This window comes from Parambassis ranga, chromosome 6 (assembly GCF_900634625.1).
Source record: "Parambassis ranga chromosome 6, fParRan2.1, whole genome shotgun sequence".
Classification (NCBI taxonomy): Eukaryota; Metazoa; Chordata; class Actinopteri; family Ambassidae; genus Parambassis; species Parambassis ranga.
This window is the reverse complement of record NC_041027.1, coordinates 1,584,406-1,609,027: the sequence shown is the minus strand read 5'-3', so window position 1 is coordinate 1,609,027 and position 24,622 is coordinate 1,584,406. Positions and strand designations below refer to the sequence as shown.

The 24,622-nt window shown below is 42.1% G+C and overlaps 1 protein-coding gene across 1 annotated transcript; it reads left to right on the top strand.

The window, feature by feature from the left end:
- The first annotated feature begins 1,903 nt into the window (after positions 1-1,903).
- On the top strand, positions 1,904-19,251 carry nrn1la (neuritin 1-like a). The gene is made up of 3 exons (XM_028408740.1): positions 1,904-1,949; positions 5,386-5,536; positions 18,957-19,251. The coding sequence occupies exons 1-3, from the start codon at positions 1,904-1,906 to the stop codon at positions 19,249-19,251; spliced, it is 492 nt and encodes a 163-aa protein (XP_028264541.1).
- Positions 19,252-24,622: the final 5,371 nt, after the last annotated feature.

The following is a 24,622-nucleotide window of genomic DNA, read 5'->3' as shown; positions in this document are numbered from 1 at the left end:
AAGTCAGCCATTTTGGTTTTGGCAGTCAAATTTCAGCGATTTCCACCTTTGGTATGCAGACGAACTCCTCCTAGGGATTTCGAGCGATTGACTTCATATTCGGTCGCTGTCACCTAGAGACCATGTTGATCAAAAGTTATCAAAAGCTTTTCTCTAAGTTAAAGGGCGTGCCCGCTGTGGCGTCACTTCTCCATTCATACACGAACAGCTCTCTCTCCTAGATACTTGCTCCAAACTGCTTCAAACTTTCTGCACGTGGTCAGAGCCCCTCCCTGAACGTCTCTATGTCACCATGGCGCTCCCTTGTGGTGGAGACAGGAAGTGCCATGTTCTACACTGACATGCACTTATCTCTCATTGTTTAATCCTTCCCTGTCATTACACAGCCAAATGAGGATCACAGATTTGAAGTCCTACAGAGACACCTGTTTGGTTTCCTGTATCATGCTGCCCGTGGCGGTGGCGACTGTTGAACCTTCACCATGAAAGATCAATTGCTTATAACTTCGCCGTGCATCGTCCTAATGTCCTCAAATTTTTTTCATGTCCTAACGGTCCGTCCCCCAACACGTCTGCATGCTCATGAGTCACCTGCACAGAGCCACCTACAGGAAACCGGAAGTAACTGCTTCTAGACAATTTTCATGTATGAATCAAATGTTTTTTTGAGTTTCGATGCACCGACAGGTCTCCACTATTCTCATGGTGTCTGGCTCCACCCAGTGGACACATAGGGTACTGCAGCTGGTAAAACTCCACCACAGATGCTCCTAAAATCCTCAAATTTTTTACATGTGATACAGACCCAACCCCGACCATGTGTGGATATCTGTGGACAGCGCCCCCTACTGTAAACAGGAGGTTACTGCATACTAAAAATTTGTACATATATTGACAGATTTGTTGCTCTGACATGTCTCTGCCTCTGTCTGCCGCTTTTTTCCACCCCTGGCAAAATCGCCGCAGCTCGTGGGGGGAGAGTGGGAGAGAACGGACGGTGTGATGGGGAGGGCCCGATCATCGCTGCTTGCAGCTTTAATTATTTTTGTTTTGCCTCTTTGCGCTGCATTTTCACCCTTTTGCCATGCACGACAACTCACCAAACTTTGCACACTCATCAGGGGTGGCGAAAAATTTGATATTTTGTGGTCGCTGCAAATAGGGGGAGCAAAATGCCTCTACAGCGCCCCCTTGAAATTTTCAAAACACCCCTCGCATTTGGCTTAGTTTGGAGTAGGTACACGAAAATCGGTACACATGTATATTATACCAAGACACACCAAAAAGTCACCTTTTCATAACACCTTATCGTCATATGCGGGCGTGGCCACATAACACAACAGCTCCCCCTAAAATGAGATCTCAGTCTGGTTTGCCCTACAGACACGAAAATCGGTACACATATGTATCACTTCTCGACAAGAAAAAAAGTCTCTTGGCGGTATCCTCTAAAATGCACAGGAAGTCCGTTATTTTGAAAAAACTGCACCATTTTGCATTTTTAATTCCCCGTACTTTTACGAACTCCTCCTAGAGGATTGGTCCAATCCAGCTGAAAATTAGTTTGGTTACTCTTAAGGCATCAGGGACCAAAAGTTATCAAAAACGCAGCACTTCGTCATACGGTCTGGTTGTGGCACCACCACGAATGTGACCCTTCGCCCATGCACAGAATATAGATGTTTTTGTGGCTGTATTTCCCACATACTTCATCCTATGTGGATGAAACTTTACAGTCATGCTGAACATCTGAATCTGCACGCATTGATATGCTGATATGCTAAAGTCATTGCGCCACCTACTGGCCGGAGGACCTGTCTTTTGTATATGTGTGTGTTTTGCTGTACTCTTCTGCCCTGCAGACCACAGCTCGTGCCGGTACAGGTGGGAGAGAGGTCGTGGGATGATAGTGGAAGCGTCGGCTGCGAGTCCCACGGACCGCAAGGAGTGTGAGGGCCCGTCATCACTGCTTGTAGCTTTAATTAATGATATTTTTCCTACATTCCACTAAGTACATGAAAAAATGTAACATAGAACACAGAGACTTTTCAAATACTTGATCAGCCCCCTGAATCCATGATGGACACAGTCCTCTTGACTGGTCCCTTGAAAAAAAGGTTCTATTAACAAGATTCACAATATACGCTGTCACAGTCGGACTGCATTACTACACCAGACCATCTGAAGACCTAGCTATGATCTTTTGCAGTTCAAAATTTTACACAATCTATCACCATAAACACATCTATCAAAACAAAAACTCTCAAAGATGTTCCCTTCTGTAGTCCCGTCCTGCAGGAACCGGCTTTACCAGCACATATGTTCTGGCCTGCCCCCGTATCATAACCTATTGGGACTTAATATTCCAAACTTTAGCCAAAATATATAATATTGTTGCTGGCACAAAGGTTAATTTTACTAAATTGGAAAAATAGTGTGCCCCTTCCCTCCCAGTTATAATAAAGGAAGTAATGAAACACCTACAATTGGAGAAAATTACATTTCTACTGAGAGGGGAATCGGAAATAATTTACTTAATTTGCCAAACTTTTATAGATCCTTTCAATGCTGTTGATAGGTGACTGTGTAATTCGGGAAGGGCAATACCCCACATCCTCAGTGTTTTTCTTTTTCTTGCCTGTTCTCCTAATGTGGGTACTTTAATTTGTTAGTTTGTACTTGTACTTCATTTTGCTTCTGTAACAAATACAAACTTCATTAAAGAGAAGTGAAAAAAGAAAGAAAGGAAGAAAACTTCTGCAGCTCCATAGCTCTGCATGACTCCTTTTAAAGGTATTTGTATTTAGTTCAGTTTTCACTCAAATTAGGTTTTATATTTGAAGGCCTATGGGGATTGAAGTAAGCCTCGAGTCACCTGAGGAACTGCATGTTTTGCACTTCACGTTGGCTTCATTTCTCAAAGATAATGTTGATTTAACATCTGTTCATTATTTTAAATTGACTTCAAATGCAATTTCCCTATGACATGAGGGAACCACATTTGCTTTAAATCACAGCAGACCTGGGAAAACGAGTCAGCATGATAAAAACTTACAGCATCTCTGTCCAGTATTTTTTGTGGCATCGGAAAGTAACTGATCTCAATGACAAAAAAATCTCTGATTGGTTTGTTTTCTGGAGCCAAGCTCAGAACGTTGAGGAGGATGAAGGAGATTTGAGTTGGAAGAAGAGAGATTAAAAAGTTAAAAGCCTACGATGGAATAATTCCATCTTCTGCTTTCATGACACTTTACCCGTCCTCTAGTCTGCTCAGGCCTCTGATTCATATTCATTTGCTGCTGCTTAAAAGATGAGAAAAGAGATCAGTCTAATCAAACAGTGGTGCCCACGCCCCAGAAGAGATCTGGTTCTCTGCAGTGTGTAGATGAAAGCTTAGATCTCTGTCATTTCAAGCCTCTGCTAATAGTTGTACAACACCAGAGCGCTCGAATAATTGTTAATTATTATTCCGAAATTCGTCAACCAATCATGTATCTCTGAGGAATAATTTTTTCTTCCCAAGTCTGACTCGACAAACAGCTCTGAGCTCTGGTGCGACGCTGTAAATAGCTAAGTAAATGACTTGTGAGACTGGGCTTTCCAGTGTGTGTGTGTGTGTGTTTGTGGATGATTTAAAAGATTCATTTTCAAACAGACAAGCAGTTTTTTGATTACACCTGATGTGATATATTTTTCATTGATTCATCATGTTGCTAATAGTTGCATTCAAATCACAAATTAATGCCAAATAACAACATGATGAGCCTGAAGTATTCACTAAAATGTATGAAATAAAAAACTTACATGACCCACATTACTTCTTGCCTTTATACTGCATTTCCTTTCTAAATAGTTGTTCCCTTCTCTGTTATGCGTGTCACATCCTTTGTTAATCTTTTTTAGTTACTTAGAAGTGACAGTACACACCTCGTGCTTGTTCTCCATCATGAAGTGTCCTGACAATCCATGCTGACAACTGACAAGATGCTACTTGAGCTGCTTGGCACCTGACAGATTTGTTGTTGTTGGATCTCTTTCTGAAAGGTTATTTGTGTTTCTGCAGTGATATTTTAATGTCAGAGCTGCAGTGGATCGAATGACTGTGGAAGAGGTTGCAGCAATCCTACAGATTACGACTGTATAGGGTTTTAGTGTCTTTGAGCTCATTGTTTTGGTTTTCTGGTCACTCAGTGTGCTCATGTCTAAGCATTCGTAGTCATCATGGTCATGATTTAGTTTAGAGGAGGGACTTGAGCCAATGAATACCCACAGAATGCAGTTCTGGAGATGAAGTCTGATTTCATTACTATTACTATTTGCCAAAGATGGTGGTACAGGGTGGGTGTCTGAGGCACTCCTTACTAGCCACTTAAAATGCAGGCCTGGTATCTATAAGGAAGTTTCATCATATTTTTAAAATATGTCAACAAATTCTTAGATTTATCAGCCCCACACCATCCACTGTGTCAGAACAGAATAAAGACTACCTGGTTAAACACAGTGGATCATTTAGCAGCTAAAGAGTCTGACATTTCCCCCCAGAAGTCTGTGTCGTGAGGTACATTTAAAGTTTGTTAACCATTTAACCATAAAGTCATGACTTCAAATGGCAGTGGTCCAAAACAAGCTAGTCTGAGGCAGGTCCATTCATCTGAACTGAACAAGTGTCTGCTCAGTGTCTGCTTTTATTGAAACCCATAACCTTCTTGGTTAACAGTCAGAAAAAGCTTTTAAAACTTGAACTGCAGTCTCTTCCAACGTTATTCTTGTTGCCTATAAGCCTTCTGTAACCAAAAAGCATCTGTGTGCTGTTTAATCAGTTTTTGAATTACATAGTCTTGGGTCAGTGATCATCCTGCCAGAAGCAACAAGATTCAAGGGATATTTTTTTGTAAATGAGTAAATAGCAATTAGCATTTCTATTGTATCATAAATGATCAAATAAATGAATTAAGTCAAATTAAAATTAAAATGTGTGCTGGTGTGCCTGGTCTCAATACAGACTGATCGTGATGTGTGCAGGGGAAATGTCTACTCATTGCTCCTGGGCTGCTTTTATGTATTATTCTGCACACCTATGTGTAATGATAGGTTTCAGAGTCACATCTGTGATTTTCAACAACTGGCTGCAGCAGCTTCAATCACACCTTCTCACAGCAATTTCCCCACACCATGACAAATGAATTAGGGAACAATTTCCGTGCATTGAATCACATCAGATGGTCCTGACGACTGTCCTGTTTGCAGAACAAATCAGAGCTATGGTGTGAAACCTTTTCATGGGACCTGACACAGCTTTAATCTACATGTTGTCTAGTATATGTTGTTTATTTTTGCACTGTATTCACATATATTTACACAATGTATTATGTGTGTGTTTTCCAGTGTTGAGCCCTTGCCCTGTTGCTGCAGCCTCAGCCAGGAGGTGTCACTCCATCTACAAGGGCTTCGCTCAGTGTCTGATGGCTCTGGGCGACAGCCTGACGGACAGCGCCCGCAAAGACGAGGGCACGCACGAAATACACTCCATTTGCAGGTGAATCACAGCAATCGCACTCATGCAAGGTCACAGATTTACCACTTGCGCTCTTGGTTATGGCTGTTTGTTCAGTTCAGGTGAGCATACACTCACCTCGGGAGAGACAGTGATAAAACAAGGAATCTCACAGCACACACTCAGGAAATGAGCATGCAGTAAAAAGTTTAGATAAGCATTTTACAGTTCCACTGAGTCATTCAGAATCAGAATCAGAATCGTGTTTATTGCCATGTAAGTGAAGGGGGTTCACATTACTAGGAATTTGCCTTAGTGATTGGTGCATACAAAGAACATATAATAATTAACATGAAATAAGATAAAACTAAGATAAAATTAAGTAAATAAACTAAAGTAAGGCTAAATTTACATGACATAACAGACATACAATGAACAGCCTGCTGTGTGATATCAATAGGGCACATCCAGGCCATACATTGATGCAGATCGAAGTCTTAGCTCTCTAATCCCTCACTCGATTCATTCCTATACTGTTAGAAATATAATTTCTGTGTGTGAATACACTTTTTTATTTTACAACTCTAACAATCCAACGGTGTGTGTGTATCATGGCACAGAACTTTGTTTTCAATTTTTGTTTCATTAGATTGTGGGTTGCATGTGTATTTAACAGAAGGATTGCATTGAGTCAGATGTTCCTCCACTGTGTGGTGCAGTTATATTTGTTCTCTTCTGCATCTTCAACAGCACAGTTCTGAAGATGCAGACATAAAAAACTTTTGATATTTCTTTAATTTCTTCCTCCAGCGTTGCAAATGAAATTTTCATCTTCAATGGAGGATTCCCTTTGTCCTCTGATTTTGACAAGCAACGCCACAGCAGTGTGAATAATACTCCCTGATAAAATAAAACGATTTTACTGACTAGGATTATATGAGAGGAATACTGGAACTTTTATTTACACAAAAAGAATAAGTAATGGAGGAAGAATCCTCTGGGCTACGACATGCTTATTTTGTTCAGTGTTTTATGAAAGAAGCTGAATAAAAGGGAGCATTTTTTTACGCAGCATTATGCCCTCATGTGGTTGATGGAAAAATTGTGTGTAAAATCCCCTTGGTCCAGATAGGATATGTAACCATAGTAGCCAAAAAAAGGCAGAGAAGCTTGTTGCAGATATGAAGTTTGTCTTGTTACTTAGTAATCTTTGCCAAACCTAACAAAAACAAATATACAAAAAATAATGCAAAAACACAATTGATCTTTAACAGCTGAGACATTGTGTCTTTAGATGCTTGTGTGCAGTGTGGTTTTTGTTTGCGTCATTCCAATGAGAAGAAGTCTTTTAGCTAACTTGTGTGATGACAAATTCACCAGGGCACAACTTCTCTATAGTGTCTGATGACACAGACCAAGAGATGCTGTAAGCATTTGTTTTTTTTAAATGCTCACTGCATCCCCTAGTCAACCCTACACTCCAGTGTTTCCCCCCTGGCCTGTGACCGCATGCTTGATTTCCATTTTAGCCATTGGTTCGATTAGTAGTAAGGCTCACAGTAGCAGCTGGTGTACTTGTACTCGTCCACTTTGTGCAAGTCTGTTTGTTACTTTTTATAACTGGCTAGACTGATCCCATGAAATTGCAGCATTTGAATAAATTTTTATGCACTGATGTAATCATTCTTTCGCGTTTTAGCATATCTTCACCCTGAAACTCTCTTTTTAGACTCATTGTTCCAACAGTCGATCTATTGCCCCTGATTAACACACAGAACATCTCCCACTTACTTTATTTCTCTATGTCCTGTATCCATCCATCATCTGTCCATCGCTCTCAGTCATCTCCGCTCACCACTCTATTTATACACACCTCTGTCATCCATCTTCCTCTCAAACAAATGGAAAAATTATTATGTGAATGGTCTTAGAATAGAATCACTGATTTGTACAGAACCAAAATGATCCCAGGGACACAGCTAAATATAGGAAAGTGGGACACACATGTACGCTGCCCTACGCAGCTAACAGTGTAAATAGTTATTTATTAACCATTTATTAACTAACAGCAATTGTGACCAGAATTCGTCTTTACATTTATATATTTAAAGAGCATTTTAATAGGCAAAGTACATGCATTGTATAGTTCACAGGGAGGTGAGGTCCCTAATTTCACTATGTGTGACTCTGGAGGACTTTTCAAGGAACATTTTCATTAAGATCTGCCATTGCTATCATTGATGTAAACCTTGCAGAGTTATTCTGAATATACGTGTGCGTCTGTGGTATAGAATTGTCTCATTGATATTTTAGCTAAGGGATACACCTTCCTTCATATGTACCTGACAGTTTTTGCACCATTATTCATTCTCTGCTAAATTTTGCACAACAGTTGATGTAGCACACATGCACACTTATGTATATATCTTTACTTACATATTTATAGTTTATATTTTATGTTATTTCCAAGAGTTTAAATCGAGGCAACTGGACTCAAGGATTGTTTTTTGAAGAGTATGGCCAAAACTCTTGAAAATGACTATGGCCTGGATGAATGAGAGCATATGCAGATATATTTTATGTTACTTTTTGCTCTTCTCAATTACTTATTTTGTTAAATTATTGTTTTTTATTTTACTTCAATCTTTCATGGCATTCAGTGTGGACAGCAAAGTAAGAATTCCATTGTTCAGTAAAACCTGTTTCCTTACTGTGCATATGACAATAAACACTTTGAATCTTGAAGCTTAAGGTATAGGAGTGCAGGTCAGTCAGTCATCATTTACAACTTTGATCCCACCTGAAACTGTCCTCAGTCATATCTCTACATATATTGAAATTAGGCAACAACTGGCATGGATAAACTAAGATGTCGTGATAGCAGAGATGCCCCAGAGAGTAACAGGAAAAACACAACAACTGATATGGCCTTTAGTCTGTAGTCCTAACACGAAATTTAGGAGAGCTGTGTGTCTGAAATATTAAAAGCAGACCAGGAGCTGACCAGAGAGAGTGAAAAATCCCAAAGGGTGACCCAGTCCCATAATCTGTGGTGTGGTGAGACAACATCTCCCTCTAGGGGCCTTTTCTGTTCTTTTCTTCTTCGGTTGTTTCTTCTGTTCTTGCTTTCTCTCCTCAGGTGCTACGGGGCTGTTGGGTCTGCTGGGTGGAGCCGTGGCTGATTGTCTCACCTGTCTTCAATTACTCCCCCTTCCCTGTACTTAAGCCTCTCACTTCTCCACCACCTTCGCCAGTTCTTCAGTTGTCCTGCGTAGAGACCTCCTGCCCAGTGAGACCCAGCAATCTGTCCTTCCTCGTGCACGTGCACCTACGAGCGTTTTTCCTCTGTGGAAGTTTTTCATTATCTTTTTTGTTTTTTGTAATAAAGACACTTACCTTGAGATCTGCGTTTGGATCCCCTCCTTTCTATTACATAACAGAAGAACTGGCCATTCATGGATCGAGCGGATTCTTTCCCTTCTCCGTCGAGCCAAGCGTTTGTTCACCAGGGAATTCTCCTGGGCCAACACAAGCAAACAATTCAAGCAGATAACAGGAGACTGGAAGCCATGATACACAATCTCCGAACACAATTTGATGATCTAACCGCATGTCCTCTCTTCAGCTCCAGAGACCTCGGCAGCCCAGCGTCGTGACCTTTATGTTACCAACCCGGAACCCTTCCATGGTACCGTAGGGGGTTGTCGGGGTTTTCTGCTCCAATGCTCCAACGTCTTCGCCTTAAAACCTGCCGCCTTCTTCTCTGATCGGGCCAAGAACCTGTATGTCGGTTTACTGCGCGGCCAGACGCTGGCATGGGCCGAGACAGAGGACGCCACCAGGCCTCTGGCACTTCAACCCCACGCGGCCTTCCTGGAACGCTTCCGGTGTGTATTTGACACAAACTTGTTCCGCTCGAGGTGGTAATCTCTGGCAACCAGCACAAGCGGATTGAATTTTTTTCATTAGGAAGAAAGACGGTACTCTTCAACCGTGCATTGATTACAGAGAGATCAATAAAATCACAGTCCGGAATAAATATCCTCTCCCCCTCATGAATTCGGCCTTTGAACTACTTCAGGGAGCTCGGTGTTTTCCAAACTCGACCTACAGAACGCCTACCACCTGGTCAGAATTCGTAAGGGGGACGAGTGGAAGACTGCATTCAATTCCGCTCTCGTCACTACGAGTATCTCGTTATGCCCTTTGGTCTGACCAACGCTCCTGCCGTTTGCCAATCTCTCATAAACAATGTCCTCCGAGACTTTCTTTATCGTTTTGTCTTTGTGTATTTAGATGATATTCTCATATTTTCTGCCAACCTTCAGGAACACATCTCACATGTCTATTGTTGAGGTTGACGCTTCTGACTCCGGGGTGCGTGCAGTCCTGTCGCAGTGGGCGGAGAAAGACAGCAAACTCCATCCCTGTGCCTTCTTTTCCTGACGCCTGTCTTCCGCTGAGAGGAACTATGATGTCGGCAACAGGGAACTGCTGGCTGTTAAACTAGCACTCGAGGAGTGGAGACATTGGCTTGAAGGGACAGAGTTGCCATTTATCGTGTGGACTGATCATAAAAATCTTGCCTACATCCAGTCAGCTAAAAGACTCAATTCTCGACAGGCACGTTGGCAACTTTTTTTCACTAGATTCAACTTCACCCTGACTTAAAAAAGTCAGCAAAAACTCCAAACCTGATGCGCTCTCCCAACTGTTCACCAACTCAGAGGCTCCCACGGAACCGGAGACTATCAGCCCTCCTACCATTGTCATCGGATCCCTCTCTTGGGAGATTGAGTCCCAGATCAGGGAGGCTCAACGGTCGGAGCTGGATCCAGGTAATGGCCCTCCTGACCGTCAGTTTGTGCCCTCATCTGTTCGCTCCCAGGTGTTGCAGTGGACCCACCTGCTGGTCCTGTCATCCAGGTGTCAGATGCACTGTGGACTTACTTCAGAGACATTTTTGGTGGCTGTCGCTGGAGGCTGACAACAGGGAGTTTGTCGCCGCCTGCTCCGCCCGCGGCAAAGCTTTTCACCGTCCTCCTTCCGGCCTGCTCCATCCCCTCCCAGTGCCCGGGCGTCCCTGGTCACACATCGCCCTGGACTTCATCTCTGGCTTACCTCCCGGTGACGGTAACACAATTATTCTCACAATTGTTGACCGCTTTTCCAAAGCTGTACATCTCGTCCCGTTGTCCAAATTACCCTCTGCTTCAAGGACTGCTGATCTACTGGTTCAACACGTTTTCCGCACGGAATCTCTTCTGACATAGTTTCTGATCGGGGTTCTCAGTTCACATCGGCCCTCCCCTCTTCCCCTCCCAAGAGACGGAGCTGGCTGTTCCCTCTGTGCAGCATCATCTCCGGCGCTTCTCCGTTCGACTGAACAGAACCAGCTCCAACATCAAGCCGGCCTCTGACAGTGCTCTCCAGCCTCCCTCCCCTCTGCCCCCTGCTCCTTGCATTATTGATGGTGTCCCCACTTTCACCGTCTGCCGTCTCCTGGACTCCCGACGTCGGGGCATAGGGATCCAGTATTTATGTTGACTGGGAGGGCTATGGTCCGGAGGAACGCACCTGGGGTGCCACGTTCGGCCATTTACGGCCCGGGCCTGGTTAAAGACTTTCATTGCCTACACCCGGACAAACCTGGAGGTCCACCAGGAGGCGTCCTTTGAGGGGGGGCCTTTAGGGGCCTTTTCTGTTCTCTTCTTCTTCGGTTGTTTCTTCTGTTTTTGCTTTCTCTCCTCAGGTGCTAGAGGGCTGTCGGGTCTGCTGGGTGGAGCCGTGGCTGATTGTCTCACTTGTCTTTAAATTACTCCGCCTTCCCTGGACAGCTCTTAAGTCTCTTACTTCTCCACTACCTTCGCCAGTTCTTCAGTTGACCTGCGTAGAGACCTCCTGCCCGGTGAGACCCAGCAATCCGTCCTTCCTCGTGCACCTGCACCTACGAGTGTTTTTCCTCCTCTGTGGAAGTTTTTCGTTATCTTTTGATTTTTGTAATAAAGACACTTACCTTGAGATCTGCATTTGGATCCCCTCCTTTCTATTACATAACATAATCCGACATCCCCCTGCAATTTAGACGTAACTTCTGGGGCCTAGAAGAAATGCCAGGGCTAAGAAAGAAGACAACAGGGGGGGTGGCAATAACTGTAGTTCCTCCAAAGGGGAGTCAGTCCCCAAATACCTCCCTGCTAAAATAAACATGTTTTATGGCCTGGTACAAAACATGTCTATAGGTTGCATGCTTCTGATTATGCAGCTGCCAACCTGTACTCCACTCAACTCCACTGATAAGCCTGGTTTATAGTGATTTAGGTGAACACAGGTGCTGCCTGACGAACATGTGTTGCAGCCTCATCATTTGTTACCTCTTGACTTGAAAGTTTAAGTATTTAAGGCAACTAAAATGCTAACCAGCCTCTATTCACCTGATTGAAGAAGCTCAAACTCCAGTACATTCTGGGTGTTGAAGAGTTTTTATTTTTTATTTCACTGTTTCACTGTCCTGCACTGATTTGTTTACCTTTCAACTGTATAGACAGACAAGTTCTCTGACAACACCATCTGTGTAATATCCCTTTAAGTTCAGCATCACAGAGCAGCCGCCATGGCTTTAGACTTCTAATAGTGTTTTTATACCTTTCTGCAGTCTTTGCCTGCTTGGTGCTCGGCTTCTTATCTGTCACAATTCTTCCCACCCTTAATTTAGTGTTCCGCTCTCCTCTTCATCATGTTATCTCCGAATAATGTGTGTGTGTGTGTGTGTGTGTGTGTGTGTGTGTATGTGAGCAGTGCTGTGTATTAACACTTTAATGTGTTCTTATTTGCACTAATTTAGTTTGCTTCAACAGTTAAATCTGATTACAAAAGGCTGGTTGAAGACACAAACACACACAGACTTACACAAGTTATTCCGCTTTTGCAAGTCTGTGCGTGTTTGTGTGTCACCGTGGCCCTGCAACCCGCTCCTGGTACCACTCCACTGTTGTTAAGTCTCTTCTATTCCTTGAGGTACCAATTAAACTACTAATCCTGCAACCCAGCCACCTTAGTGTGAGTGTTGCCTAATACTGGCACACACAATCCTCACGTCTGCATACACACTCTCCCATTCTGCCCCACTCTGTTTCCGCAACTCACTCCTTTTCTCTACACTACACTTATTTTTGCTGCTCCTCCTGTCTGTCACTCACACACTCTCTGTCTTGTATTCTGTCACCTCCCTTCATCCTTCTTCTCCTTTCCCAACTCCAGAACATAGATTTAATGCTTCTTTCAGTCACCTAATGAGGAGATTGCTGCCCCTAACCACCACCACCACCCATCCAAAGATCCAGAAGTTTAATTCGTGCATATGTGTTTTCACACACACGCAGTGTAGTCTGAATGAGAGGCTATGATTTGCATCTAGGCCAAGGCTGCTCCATTGTCAGAGTTCTCCCAGGAGTGCAGTGCACTGTTTTTATTCCTCATATTCACAATAGGCATTATGCAGTTGCAATCATTCACTGTGGATCCAGGGTAGGTTAGGTGAAAAGGAAATATTCGAGGCTTAACATACTGAGACATTATTTTCAATAGCTTTAAACAGTAAGCTTTTGTTAAAGCTGAAAATAGAGCGCGGGAGCTTCAGATAAAAAATAGGCACCATTTATATCAGCTATAAATATAATCAGTTTAAGCGCTAAGACATAATAGAAGGTCATTATGCTGTCATTAATGTTCCTATACACTCCATACTCTATATATCCTTACATTTATATGAATACAAATATCTGGACATGCAATTTTGCTAACCTGCTCTCTGGGAAAAGGCTTTGGAGTATTAGTGACGGAGCAACATGTGTCAAGGATTGAGAGATAGAGGATACAAATGCAGACTTAGCCGGAGTGAAAACAAACTCAGTTCCTTTAATACAAGCCAGGGTTCAGTACACGGGTGATCAGTCAGCGTGGCAAAGGTACAAAGAACAATAGGCAAAACCGTAGACAGGAATCCAAACGGTCAAAACACAAAGAATCCAAAACTCAGGGCTAAAAGCTGAAACACCAAATTACTCACAGAAACCAACTGGCTGAAGAAAGGCTGGAACATTAGGATTACTCCCAAAACTGGCAACAAGAGGGAGGAAACACACAGACTTTATACACAGGAGGGCGGGAAGACAACAGGACACAGGTGAGGCACATTAGGGCGGAGCCGGTAATCAACAGGAGGAGGAGGAGGGAACACACACAAGGAAGAGGAAGTCAAAACACCAGAAACAAGAGGGAGAATAGTGACTACCAAAATAAAACAGGAAATAACTGATAAAACTGGAACTAGTGCAACAGAAAATGAACTACAAAATAAAAGACCTGGCTGAAACCATGACAACATGTGGGTCATCCTTCCACATCTCATACAACATCACAGCTGTGTTGTGTAACAATTACATTTTTTTGTTCTCCTGTTCTCATGTTGCATCAATAACAGTAAAGATGGGCAGTAATGTGTCACTTGCCTCACTTTATGATTCAGTGTCAAACATCACATTTAAGACGGTGTGTTTGTATGGTGGGTGAGAGAGCTCACCGCACTGTAGCTTCAGAAAACATGCACATGGACAAAATTAAAGATACATTCTCATCATTTTAACAGCGTATATACTCCAAATACTCACAACCAGCCCAGCCAGCCCTACAACTGAAGCAGAAGGTCGCAACCAATAAATCAATAAAGGTGACAGACAACGTAATAAGGTGCAAAAGAAATTGAACTATTTGTCAAGTGTTTTTATTGATTTTATCAGTGTTTGGAAGATGCACTGTGGTGAGCTGTCTTCTTCTCTTTCTACACCCAAACTCTGAGTATCAACACAACTATATAGAACAAACTTCTTTCCCTTTGATAACAGGTGTTCTTAGTGTTAAAATTCCAGCCACACTGGTTTGGGATTGTTTCCAATAACGCTGTGTGTGTTTTTAACACAATATTATAATCACAGTATTAGTAATAATTGATGTTAATCAGAGATACTGTATCATGCCATCATACAAACATAGGTCAGAGTTAGACTACTCCCAGTATTTCTGTATTTATACTCTACTTCACTGTGACCTATTCAGGTTAAACTAATGAAAGCTTAAATTTACTGGAACACATGAATTTATCCTGGGAGGAAGTATAATTGGTAAAATAACTCAAGTCATTCCAAAACAATCTTCCTTTTGGAAACAGGTGAGGAGTGCTTCAAAAAATGTCACTGTGACCTTGTCTTAATTAAATAGGCTAAGAGCTCAAGGCTCAAAAATGTTTTGCACTTTGTCACTTTTTATGACTTGAGCTGCAAAAAGGTTTTTTTTTTTATTTGTTGGAAAGTTTGCTGTAGTTCATGTAATCAGAAAGCCCAAGTTCAACAAATTGGAACATACATACAAACTCAGGCAAACAAATTGTAAACGCTATAAAAGGACACAACAGCAATCATTTAAATCTGAAAGTCTTGATTTGAAAGACTGGATGCAGGCATTGACAAACACTGAAAAGAAGGTGTTTCCTTGGTTACGGTCACACAAACAAAAGCAGGAGAACCACAAATTGCAAAAACAGGTGTTATCAGAAAACTCTCTCACTCAAGGTTGAGTTTTCTTTCACAGCAGCTTCTCTATTTGCCTATCTATTTCTATTCTCCACAGATTCAGATAAGACCGTTCACCCTTTCATTGTGGCGCTCTCTTTTTCCCCATCCGATGCCTCAGTTTTAAAGTCACTTTCAGCTCTCATCTGGGATGCAGCAACAAAGAGGGCCACGGCATTCAGCATCTCTTGCTGGTCGATTTAAAAAAAAAATGAGTCAAAGCTACAATAACAAGAGATGTTTGTGTGTTACCTTTTCATTCTGCACTAAAATGCTGCCAAATATAACTACAGACTCAAAACCTCCGCATAACATGTATAAAAATAGGCATTTACAGCTTAAAGCGGTGGCAAAATATAGATTAAGTCCTGTGTGTGTGTGGAGAATAGAATAGAATTTTTTCCCCCTCTTGAACGAGGTGAAGGCAGCCTTCTTGAAACATGTCAACCTTGTTACTCCGATGAAGGCCACTGCATCTCATGTGTGCTGGTTTTAATATGAAAGCTTTGTCAAACTCTTCCCCAGGAATAGCTGAATTTATTTAATTTCTCTGCTTCTTTTCTTTTCACTTCACGCAACTCGCTGGATCGCAGAGGCTGCTATAGTTATTTATTTTTTACCTTTATACATCAGCCTTGAACAAAATAGGTTTCTGTAAAAAAAAAACAAAAAACAAATGAAAAAAAAAAAAATTCACATCTTTCTTTGTTGTGCTAATTTTTGACAATGAAGCCTGTGTTGTTAGATTTCACTGGATTATGGCCACTCATAAATCTGTAGTGTAGAGTTGTTACTGAACATTTGGTGACAGACTGGTACTTCTTCAGTGGAACTGACCACTACCGCCCATGAGAGCCATATTTCACAGCAGTGTTTCCCTCATGCTGGGAAAGCAGCAAAGTTTAGTTTAAATTTTGTTGCTTTTTCCAATGGAACCATACACTGCACATGATACATTCAGGTACAGTCAGAAAAACAATAGTACCAATGTCCTGCTTTCCACATTTTTTAGGTCCCACAATGCCCAGTTATCCTCAGACAGGGGCCCTCCAGGAATATAAAATATTTACTGTTTTGAAAGCAGTTTGTCAGGCCGACTCCTGTACAGCAGTGTCAGGTTTAGTTTGTAGCAAATATCAATAAGTCGGAAAAACTAACCTGGAGCGTTGCTTGTGCGCAATCAGGTGATTCCACGTTGGGCACTGACCTCCGGCGTTTAAACTTCTGCTCTGATTCAGTCACTCATGCTGTACCTTTTTGCTGCTTTTCAGCATCTCACTCTGTCCTCTTCTCCTCCTCATCTCGCACCGTGGTGTCTCCTCAAATCTCCTGAAACAGCAGTATGTTACATTCCAGCCCACATGTCAGTAATTATATCCTGTGACATGGAGCCTTATAGTGAGCACCCCTCCAACTGACCAGACTGGAAATAAATAAATAAGCTCACACTTGGGTTTGGAGGTTTTGGGATGTCAGCAGTTCCTACTAACATTAGTAGGAGCGAGTTAGTAGGAGCGGAACAGACGTCCTCCTGGGAGGTTTTATTATTGTGAAAGCAGCTGCTTGTCTGTCAGTGCCCTCACTGTGTTTCTGCTGTCTTTGCACCACCTGTGACTGTGTGTGCAGAAACCTACGTCCACACACACACACACGCTGCGAGAAGACTCACAAAGTCGCTGCACTGCTGCACATGACGCCCTTACTTTATCTTTCTGACTTTGTCATCCTCTTTTCATCTCCTCCTAGACGCACACCTACACACACAAATACACATACTTGCACGCAGGCAATAGCCAGATGCTGCCATACCACTCAACACATTCCACACCTCCCCTCTCCTCCGTCAGCTGCTCCTCCCACAGCAGCAGGTAAGCAGTCATCCTCCTCCTGCAGCTGCTCTTGTCAGAGGTGGACCACTGGAGTGTTTAAGTCCTGGACAAAAGCTAACACACACACATAGTCGTCAAGGGAGGCCAGAGCTGCAGTCGTGAGGCCTGCTGTTAATTTTATAAAGATGTATGTGTGTCAAGCGTGCATGTGTGTTTCTCCCTCTGTGAAGATAGGTTTAAAGAAATTATATTTGTGTGTGACGACAGAGGCGGCAGATGTGTGCAGGAGTCTCTCAGAGGAAGCTGGAAAATGTGTGCGTGTGTGTGTATGTGTGCGCTTGTGTTTCGTCTCTGTACTTATGATCAGAAGCAAATGTCCTCAAACTGACATCCAGCACAGATAAGAAAAGTCCCCCAAAGTGAGAAAATGAGTTTTCTATGTTTAGAGCTGTAAGACATTTGCTTCATGAGTTCAGTTTAGGTAAAATTTACAGCTACACTTCCACAGATTAATAATGATATCAGCCTTCAGGGCATGACAACATAAGACTGCAACAAATTGGAGCATCTCATAGTGATTTTTTTGTCTGAATTAGGCTGTGGTGATGAGTTCCCTTAAAGTGATAGCCTAAATCTAAACTGATAAAACTGCAGCTGGACACTAATATTACACTTTGTGCTGCTTTATCAAGAGACTGCACATGTGAAGATGACTTAAGAAAACACAAATTGATTTATTCCATATATCTGTGGATGCTCTCATTCACTCCACCAAGTGGCTTCTTCAGAACTGAAGAATTCATTTTTTGTATGTGTGTGTATGCATCCCCTGTTACTGCTTCATAGGATTTAATAAGTTGAGCTGCAGCCGGTGCTGCTGATGATCGGTCCTTGATGAACTGATCCTCAGCAGGTGTACAGACCTCTATAAAAACAGATGTTTTGACAGTTTGCTGCTCTGGAACATTCAGGTGTGTGTTGACAATGACAAGAGAGAAAGACATAAACAATGGTGTTAAAGAAGCAGCTGTTGCTGCACATCAACCTTAAACATGACTAGTGATACCTCTGTGTGTGATGTGGATGGTTTTCCTTTTTGAGTGGCAGCTACAGAATTCCCCACACATGCTAGTAGTATCTTTTTAGTTGGAGTCTTCTGTGATTAAGAACAGAGTTGTCTGCCTTGGTTTTCTCCACTCGCTCTCTGTCTCATTCTTCCATTTAACTCTCCTCAGAGGCAATTTAGCCAACACACTCATTTTTGGCCAGTCAATTAAGGCCAAATAGACTCAGCTTTGAATGCGGTGCTGCTGGGTTACTAAAATACAGAAAAGGAGCTTTATCCAAGATGTCTCCTCTTACACCCCCACCCCCCAAACACACAACACACGACAGATTGAACAGATCTGAGATTGAAAGACACAGCTCCATTCACTTACCTAATGATTGTTTGTCCAAGGTTCAGTCTAACCCACAGGACGACCTTTGCTCTCAGAGCAGCAAAGATCAGCAGATGATCTCTTGCAACTATACCAAGAGGAGGCAAGGGAGCAAACAGACTTGATTTACTCAGTGAAAGGACTAATGCTTCACTGTCACTGCATCTTCATCAGCCATTTTCAGCTGCCTTAGATGAGTCTTATAGCTGGGTTCTTTATATTTGAGGCTTTATTGATTTTTGGATGCAACTGAACTGTATTATTAATACAATTTAGCAGGTGAAGTTTATACAAGAGATCAACCCCTGTACAATTAAACAAATCTGTTTTCTTTTTGTTCCTGTACCAGGCTGTAAACATGCATATCTCTGCTGGTCATTTTAATTGAATTGCTTTAGGAACAAGTCTCTTGTGCCCACTTGAGGACCTTCTACCACATCTTTTAATCATGGATGCTGAGGTTGTGTGTACTGAGATGTTTACGTGGAGCACTGATGCAAACATCATGCTGATTTTGGTGTAACACCTGAAGGTGTCCCCTCACGTCTCCATCTTCTTTCTTCTGCAGGTCGTGGGATGAGTTCCATGATTGCGCTAACGTGGCGATGGCTGGCTGTCCGGAGGAAGCGGCCGCTGTTTGGGAGTCTCTCCGTCAGGAATCCAAGAAGATGCAGTTCTCCGGAAACCTTTATGACATGTGTTCCAACCGTAACAGCCACCCGGCAGCTTCTGTCTCCCCCCACGGATCCTCAAACCGGGAAGCGATCAACCAGGAGTCGCTAAGAGGGCACGCCGATCATCTGGCAGGCTGCCTCCACCTTCTCATGCTACTGTCTCCCCTGCTGCTGTTGTTTTGGATATAACTACCCCAAAGAAATGGGACAAGTGTGAATAGATATAAACTTTGTGTATTTTTTTTTCCTTTCACAACTCCATAGACTTTTCACTGTTCCTTCCTCTGCGCTGCCAGGGGATCAATATTTCTAACTGCATGTTCAGAGGCCCGACAGTCTTTTTGATAATGTATCTCTAAACTGCCTGTGCCGCTTCATGCATATTCTCTGCCTTCTAATTAGTCCGAAACGAAAAGAGATACACAAACTCTCTACCAACAGGCCTGCAAACACATACATTGTTAAACAGATGCATAGAGCAGCCTGGTGTCATCTGTCTTTATCTCCTACTTCTCCTAAATCTAGTTAGTGTGAGCTTGCACGTGATGGTTCCAGGGAGAGTCTGTCTTCCTGACTGTAATAAGAGAGAAATATAATAACAAAGTTCTGTTTAATAAACCGGAAAACTAAATGATAAAGAGAGCGGACGCCACAACTACTTTTACTTCCGCTCGTTAAATGTTGAATACATTTCTTACCTGCTAGTTCAGACATAAAGCTGTGTCAGCCTGGATATTAGTTTCCCTTCTGCTCTAAGCACACATAAAACTTATCATGTACACATGTAACACGTTATTTCCTACAGATGATTCTGTTTAATGTTTCTTAAAATAGTAAAATGGTTAAATGTTAATATCCAGTTCAGGAAACCGCTGGTGTTCCAATGCACATGGGCAGGTATTATTTGTGTCCTCTTCTTTATTTAGTACAGTAATGGACCCTGGTCTGTTTCATTGTGAATTTGTTATAAGATGAAAGAAATTTCTCTTTTTGTTCTTATTTCTGTGATTATATGAGGCAGATGCTTCATTGAGCTATTTGGGTAAGGTCAAAGTTCGTTATGATTAGTGTCTCCACTCTGTAAATTGTTTTGGTGTGTTTTTTTAGTTTTAAAATCGTATAAATGTGTTTTTATTTTTAGCTGAGATCAAAAACATAATTTAGGAGGAACACAGAGGTTATCTATATGTGTTTTTTCACGTCATACCTGCACTGTTTGGTTTCACCATGGATGTGAAGTTACAGTCACATCTGCAGCACTGGACTACTGATTGATATTAGTGGTTCCAACATTAAAGTGAAGCGTGGAAGAATGATTTTTAAAAACACACATAAAGTTACATTATTAATAGTGTAATGCCAGAAACAACATGTTTTGCAGTTGTATCTACTGCAGCTAACCCTGTGAGCTCAGGCAAGTGAGTTAGCATCCAATTAATGAATTAATTTAGCATCCAGTCTGTCTTAAGTCCAATGGAACAAGAGGAAGAAGGTTGTCCTGCCTTTGCACAGAGGAGGTGGTAATGTTCAATAAATGTAGACATTTAAGCAACATATGAAGAAATTGTCCTACAACCAGTCAATCTGATGGAGAAGCTCCAGCAACACAAACCTGTCCGGCTTGCTCCTGTAGATGAGGAGGAGTCACTGTAATTAAAATGAATTTCTGGATTACTTGTATTCATTTGTTTGCAAAAGTCTGCGGCTGCAGCAGTGTGTGAATAATTACCTGAAGTTAAACTGAACTCAGAGTGTTGTGGAGTAGTTTTTATTTGGTGCTTGCCGAGGTACAAAATCCTCTGTGGTTCCCTGGTGTTGTGGAAACTTTTCTGCTCTGGTGAAAAATGAAATAGAGACTTCTGCCGTTCGACAAGGATTTATTCTTTGCAAAGAAGGTCAATCAAAACACCCTAGCAGTCAGAATGAATGAAAGACACCGAACTTGGGGAACAAGCAACAGTTATACCTGCCGTAGCCCCCCCCCCCCCCCCCCCTTAATCAAGTCACACCCTCTTCTAGCCGGTCACAGACCCATCTGTCTCCTGATTATACTTTGAAGTTCTGAGGTTGACTTCCTGGAGTGTGGGTTGCTAGCTCACACCTAATTATATTTTCCTGTAGTCCAGCAGGTCACAGAGCCATTTGTCTCCTGATCACTCCCTGAGCTGGCCCCCTTGAGCGTGGGACACAGCCCAGGACTCTCTCCACATCAGAGTCTCTTGTATATTGGGAAGGTCCCAGACATCAATGTTGAATGGCAAAAGGCAACAGGATTTGTTACTTTGATGAGAAACAGGAGGTCGGGTGTCCCAGGGAAGTAACAATGATTAAAGGAGAGGCTGCATATACAGATATTAAAATTTCCATCACACTGGTTGGCATCCTTGCATTGTAGCCCCCTAGTACGGGACCAATATGTTCTCCAGTCTGAATCGCAACCCACTGGCATGCCAAGTGGATGTTATGCTCCGAGAGCCTCGGTTTGGCCCCGCAGGCCCGAAGCCGAAGCTGCTTGTTATTCTAAGTGGCGGCAGGTAACAGTTGTTTCTGTCTGGCCCGGAATCAGAAATATTTTCAGATTAGAGACAGACAGCAGGAGAGAGATGAGTGCACCTGGAAAACAAACAGTGTTCTGCCTAGTTGAAGACTGAATCCACTTGTCTAAGCAGTGAGTGTTTTTTTTACACAGGAGAGCTTTAGGTTGTAGTTTCACTTTTCCCTCCTCCTCACAAAAAAATAAAAAAAAGCAAAGCTGGGATGACTTTAAAGAGTTATGTAAAGGTGTGTAGATGCACAAAAATGAAATCCTAAAAGGCCCCAACACCTTAAGAGTGAAGGAAATAAATAATGATAAGACAAAGAGATCCAAAGAAAGCTGGCTTTCACCTCAAAAGCTTGTCTACCTTGCCTGTGGCAAGGTTATTAAACACACCTACGGGGCTGAATTAAACAGAGAGCAGATTTAAGCATGCAAATTTTAGGACATCAATGTCAAATGTCTTCTTTTGTCTTTGTTTTTGTGAACACATAGGAAAAGCTGAGAAGCTATAGGACATCAATGACAGAAAACACTAAAGCTGAGAAAATCTCCAATTAGTCCACAGCTATTTTTTATTTTTTATTTTTTTCCATGCGGGACTTCAGCCACGGATATGCTTGGATGGTTTAAAGAGGCTGCTGTAGTTTTGAACTTTAATTAAACTGACAGAATTAGCAATTAGAGGTCTCCACGGCTAAATCACCGAGGTGTAACAATTTGAGAGCCATCTCCGCAGAGCTCAGATAAGATGTTGTAACCAGAGCCTAAATCTTAGTGAGTAAATCAGAAACTAAACACAAAGCTCAAGCTGGGTGTGTTGGTATAAATCCAGGTCTACATAGGGGGAATATATAACTCCTTCAGATTGGATTTTTGAAGACGGTTTTTGTGCACAGGGGCTCAAAGACACAAAGAAAACTCATGAAATATCTGTTATGAGAAGTTATGTTGTGTGGACAAATCTGATTTTCCACTGCTTTTTCAATAACAGTGCAGTGTAAATGCAACATTATTGACCAGATCAGAGTAAGGAAATTATTTCCCAGTGCTGCATTTGAGACTGTATATCTCTTCGCTTCCAGCGAAGGATGGCTAGAGAAACAATTTGAAACATTGATACATTCATCACTGCCCCATCTGCGCTGCTGTCAACACAGGATGTTGTCGTTGGTTTCTTTTCTTTGATCAGACAGGATACATTTATTTACAGTTTGACCACACGACGCTCAGAGGTTTTATTTTGGTAAAGTTACACTGTATAAACAGATGGCGACAGGTTCAGAGTGTCAGTGACTAATTTACTATAACCTTGTGGTAGATTTTAAATATGAGACAAAATATGGGTCAAACTTGACCATTATGACAAGAATAATTTATAATGTGTGATACTGGCAGGTGGCAGCCAGTGTTTTGGTGCATTGTCAATCACGTGGCGGGATATTTAGGCCCCGTTCACACGGGAGAAAGTCAGTCCAGCCATAAGGGGAATGAATCCAGATAGCCTTTAAGCTGGATACGTTCAGACTTATTTTAAAATCTGGCTACATACATGCGTGTCCAGCTCAATCCAGCTTAATCTAGCTTGTTTGTTGTCCTCCAAACCGCTAGGTGGCGCCTCGTAATATACAGAGACCATTCAGGCCGTGGAAGGACTATGTGAGTCATGCGTTTTTTTTTTTTTTTTGTCCCGTGTCGTTCATTCTTTCAATTTTTTTTGGTTCAAAAAGCAGTTTATTCCTTTGTAACCCTGTCAAAAATAAACTTGGGGCAATGCCGTCGTAGTTTGATGGTTGTTTACATATGGCTTTTGTACGCGACCCGGACACTGTCCAGTGAACGTGAAGTATCACGTCGCTAACAGGACTAGCTGCATTTGCGTTCAGACCTGACACATTTAAGCCAATCCAGCTAGATCCACCTCCGAGAAGTGGATTGAAATTAATCCGGATATATCCAGATTCGCTTTGTTCAGACTCAGAAAAAAACTATCCTGATATATCCAGATACAGCCCAAATCCTGCTCTAGTCGGATTGATTTCCCCAGTGTGAACGGGGTGGTAAATGACACCAGATCAGACAGATCTCACTTGGGTACCATGTTCATATAGTTGGTTGCAGTGTGTTTTCAGGCTTCACACTTCACACAAACTAGAGACATCCAGCATTAATTACTAATAAGTAAAACACAAGTGAAATATAAGACTGAAAAGAAATAGTGCTGAGGCTTTTTATGAAGATTAAGGAAAGCAATGACAAAGTAAATTTATTGCAAATACAAATGAAGAAGAGAGAGAGAGAGAGAACATCCCTTCTCTTCATTATAAATAAACTGAAAGTGATGTTTCTAAATATGAAAATTCAAATTGCCATTTTATGACAAAAAATGCACAGACTGACAATGAATTCCTTCACATCACTGTTTATAGTGTGAATACTTACAGCTTTATTAATATCAATGTACAGCACTTTCATTTGTACAGTATATAGACATATATGACTTGCAAGTGCTACTTTTAAAGCTTTAACATTTTCTATTGGTTGTGTTATACACCTCATCCATGTTATTCCTCTCCCCATGATATCCTTACTTTGCAGTCCACCTGAAGGTGGTCATTGTAGGAGGAAAATGTTTTTCAATTTTAACGTGTTGACCTGCAGGTGGTTGCAGAAGTGAGCTGGTATGTATGTAAGCAGCATCCCTTGATTGAAGATCTAAAAAGTACACTTCCTCAAATGGCCACTTGAGGCTGGGTACAACCATTGACAGTAAAAACTATGGACAGAGCTTCTGTGACGTCACTCGTTTGTTTCTGAAGGCCGTTTTGAGGCTCGGTGGGAGGCGCTGGGACGCTCCGACCGCCACCAGTGACAGTGACAGTCTATCACGAGCGGAGTTGAGGAGGTCGGGCGATCACGGAAGCAGGAAACTCGCGCTGTGATACACAATTGCCTGTCACTCAAAGTGGCAGTGCCCATAATTATGTGTAATTTTAAGTCCGAATATAGTTAAATTAAAAATAA

What these genes read in the sequence shown, in the direction of transcription:
- nrn1la (XM_028408740.1), top strand. Translation starts at nt 1,904, where the DNA reads ATGATAGTGGAAGCGTCGGCTGCGAGTCCCACGGACCGCAAGGAGT. An exon ending in TCCCACGGACCGCAAGGAGT is followed by an intron (nt 1,950 to 5,385) that starts GTGAGGGCCCGT and finishes TGTGTTTTCCAG; the next exon opens with TGTTGAGCCCTTGCCCTGTT. An exon ending in GAAATACACTCCATTTGCAG is followed by an intron (nt 5,537 to 18,956) that starts GTGAATCACAGC and finishes TTTCTTCTGCAG; the next exon opens with GTCGTGGGATGAGTTCCATG.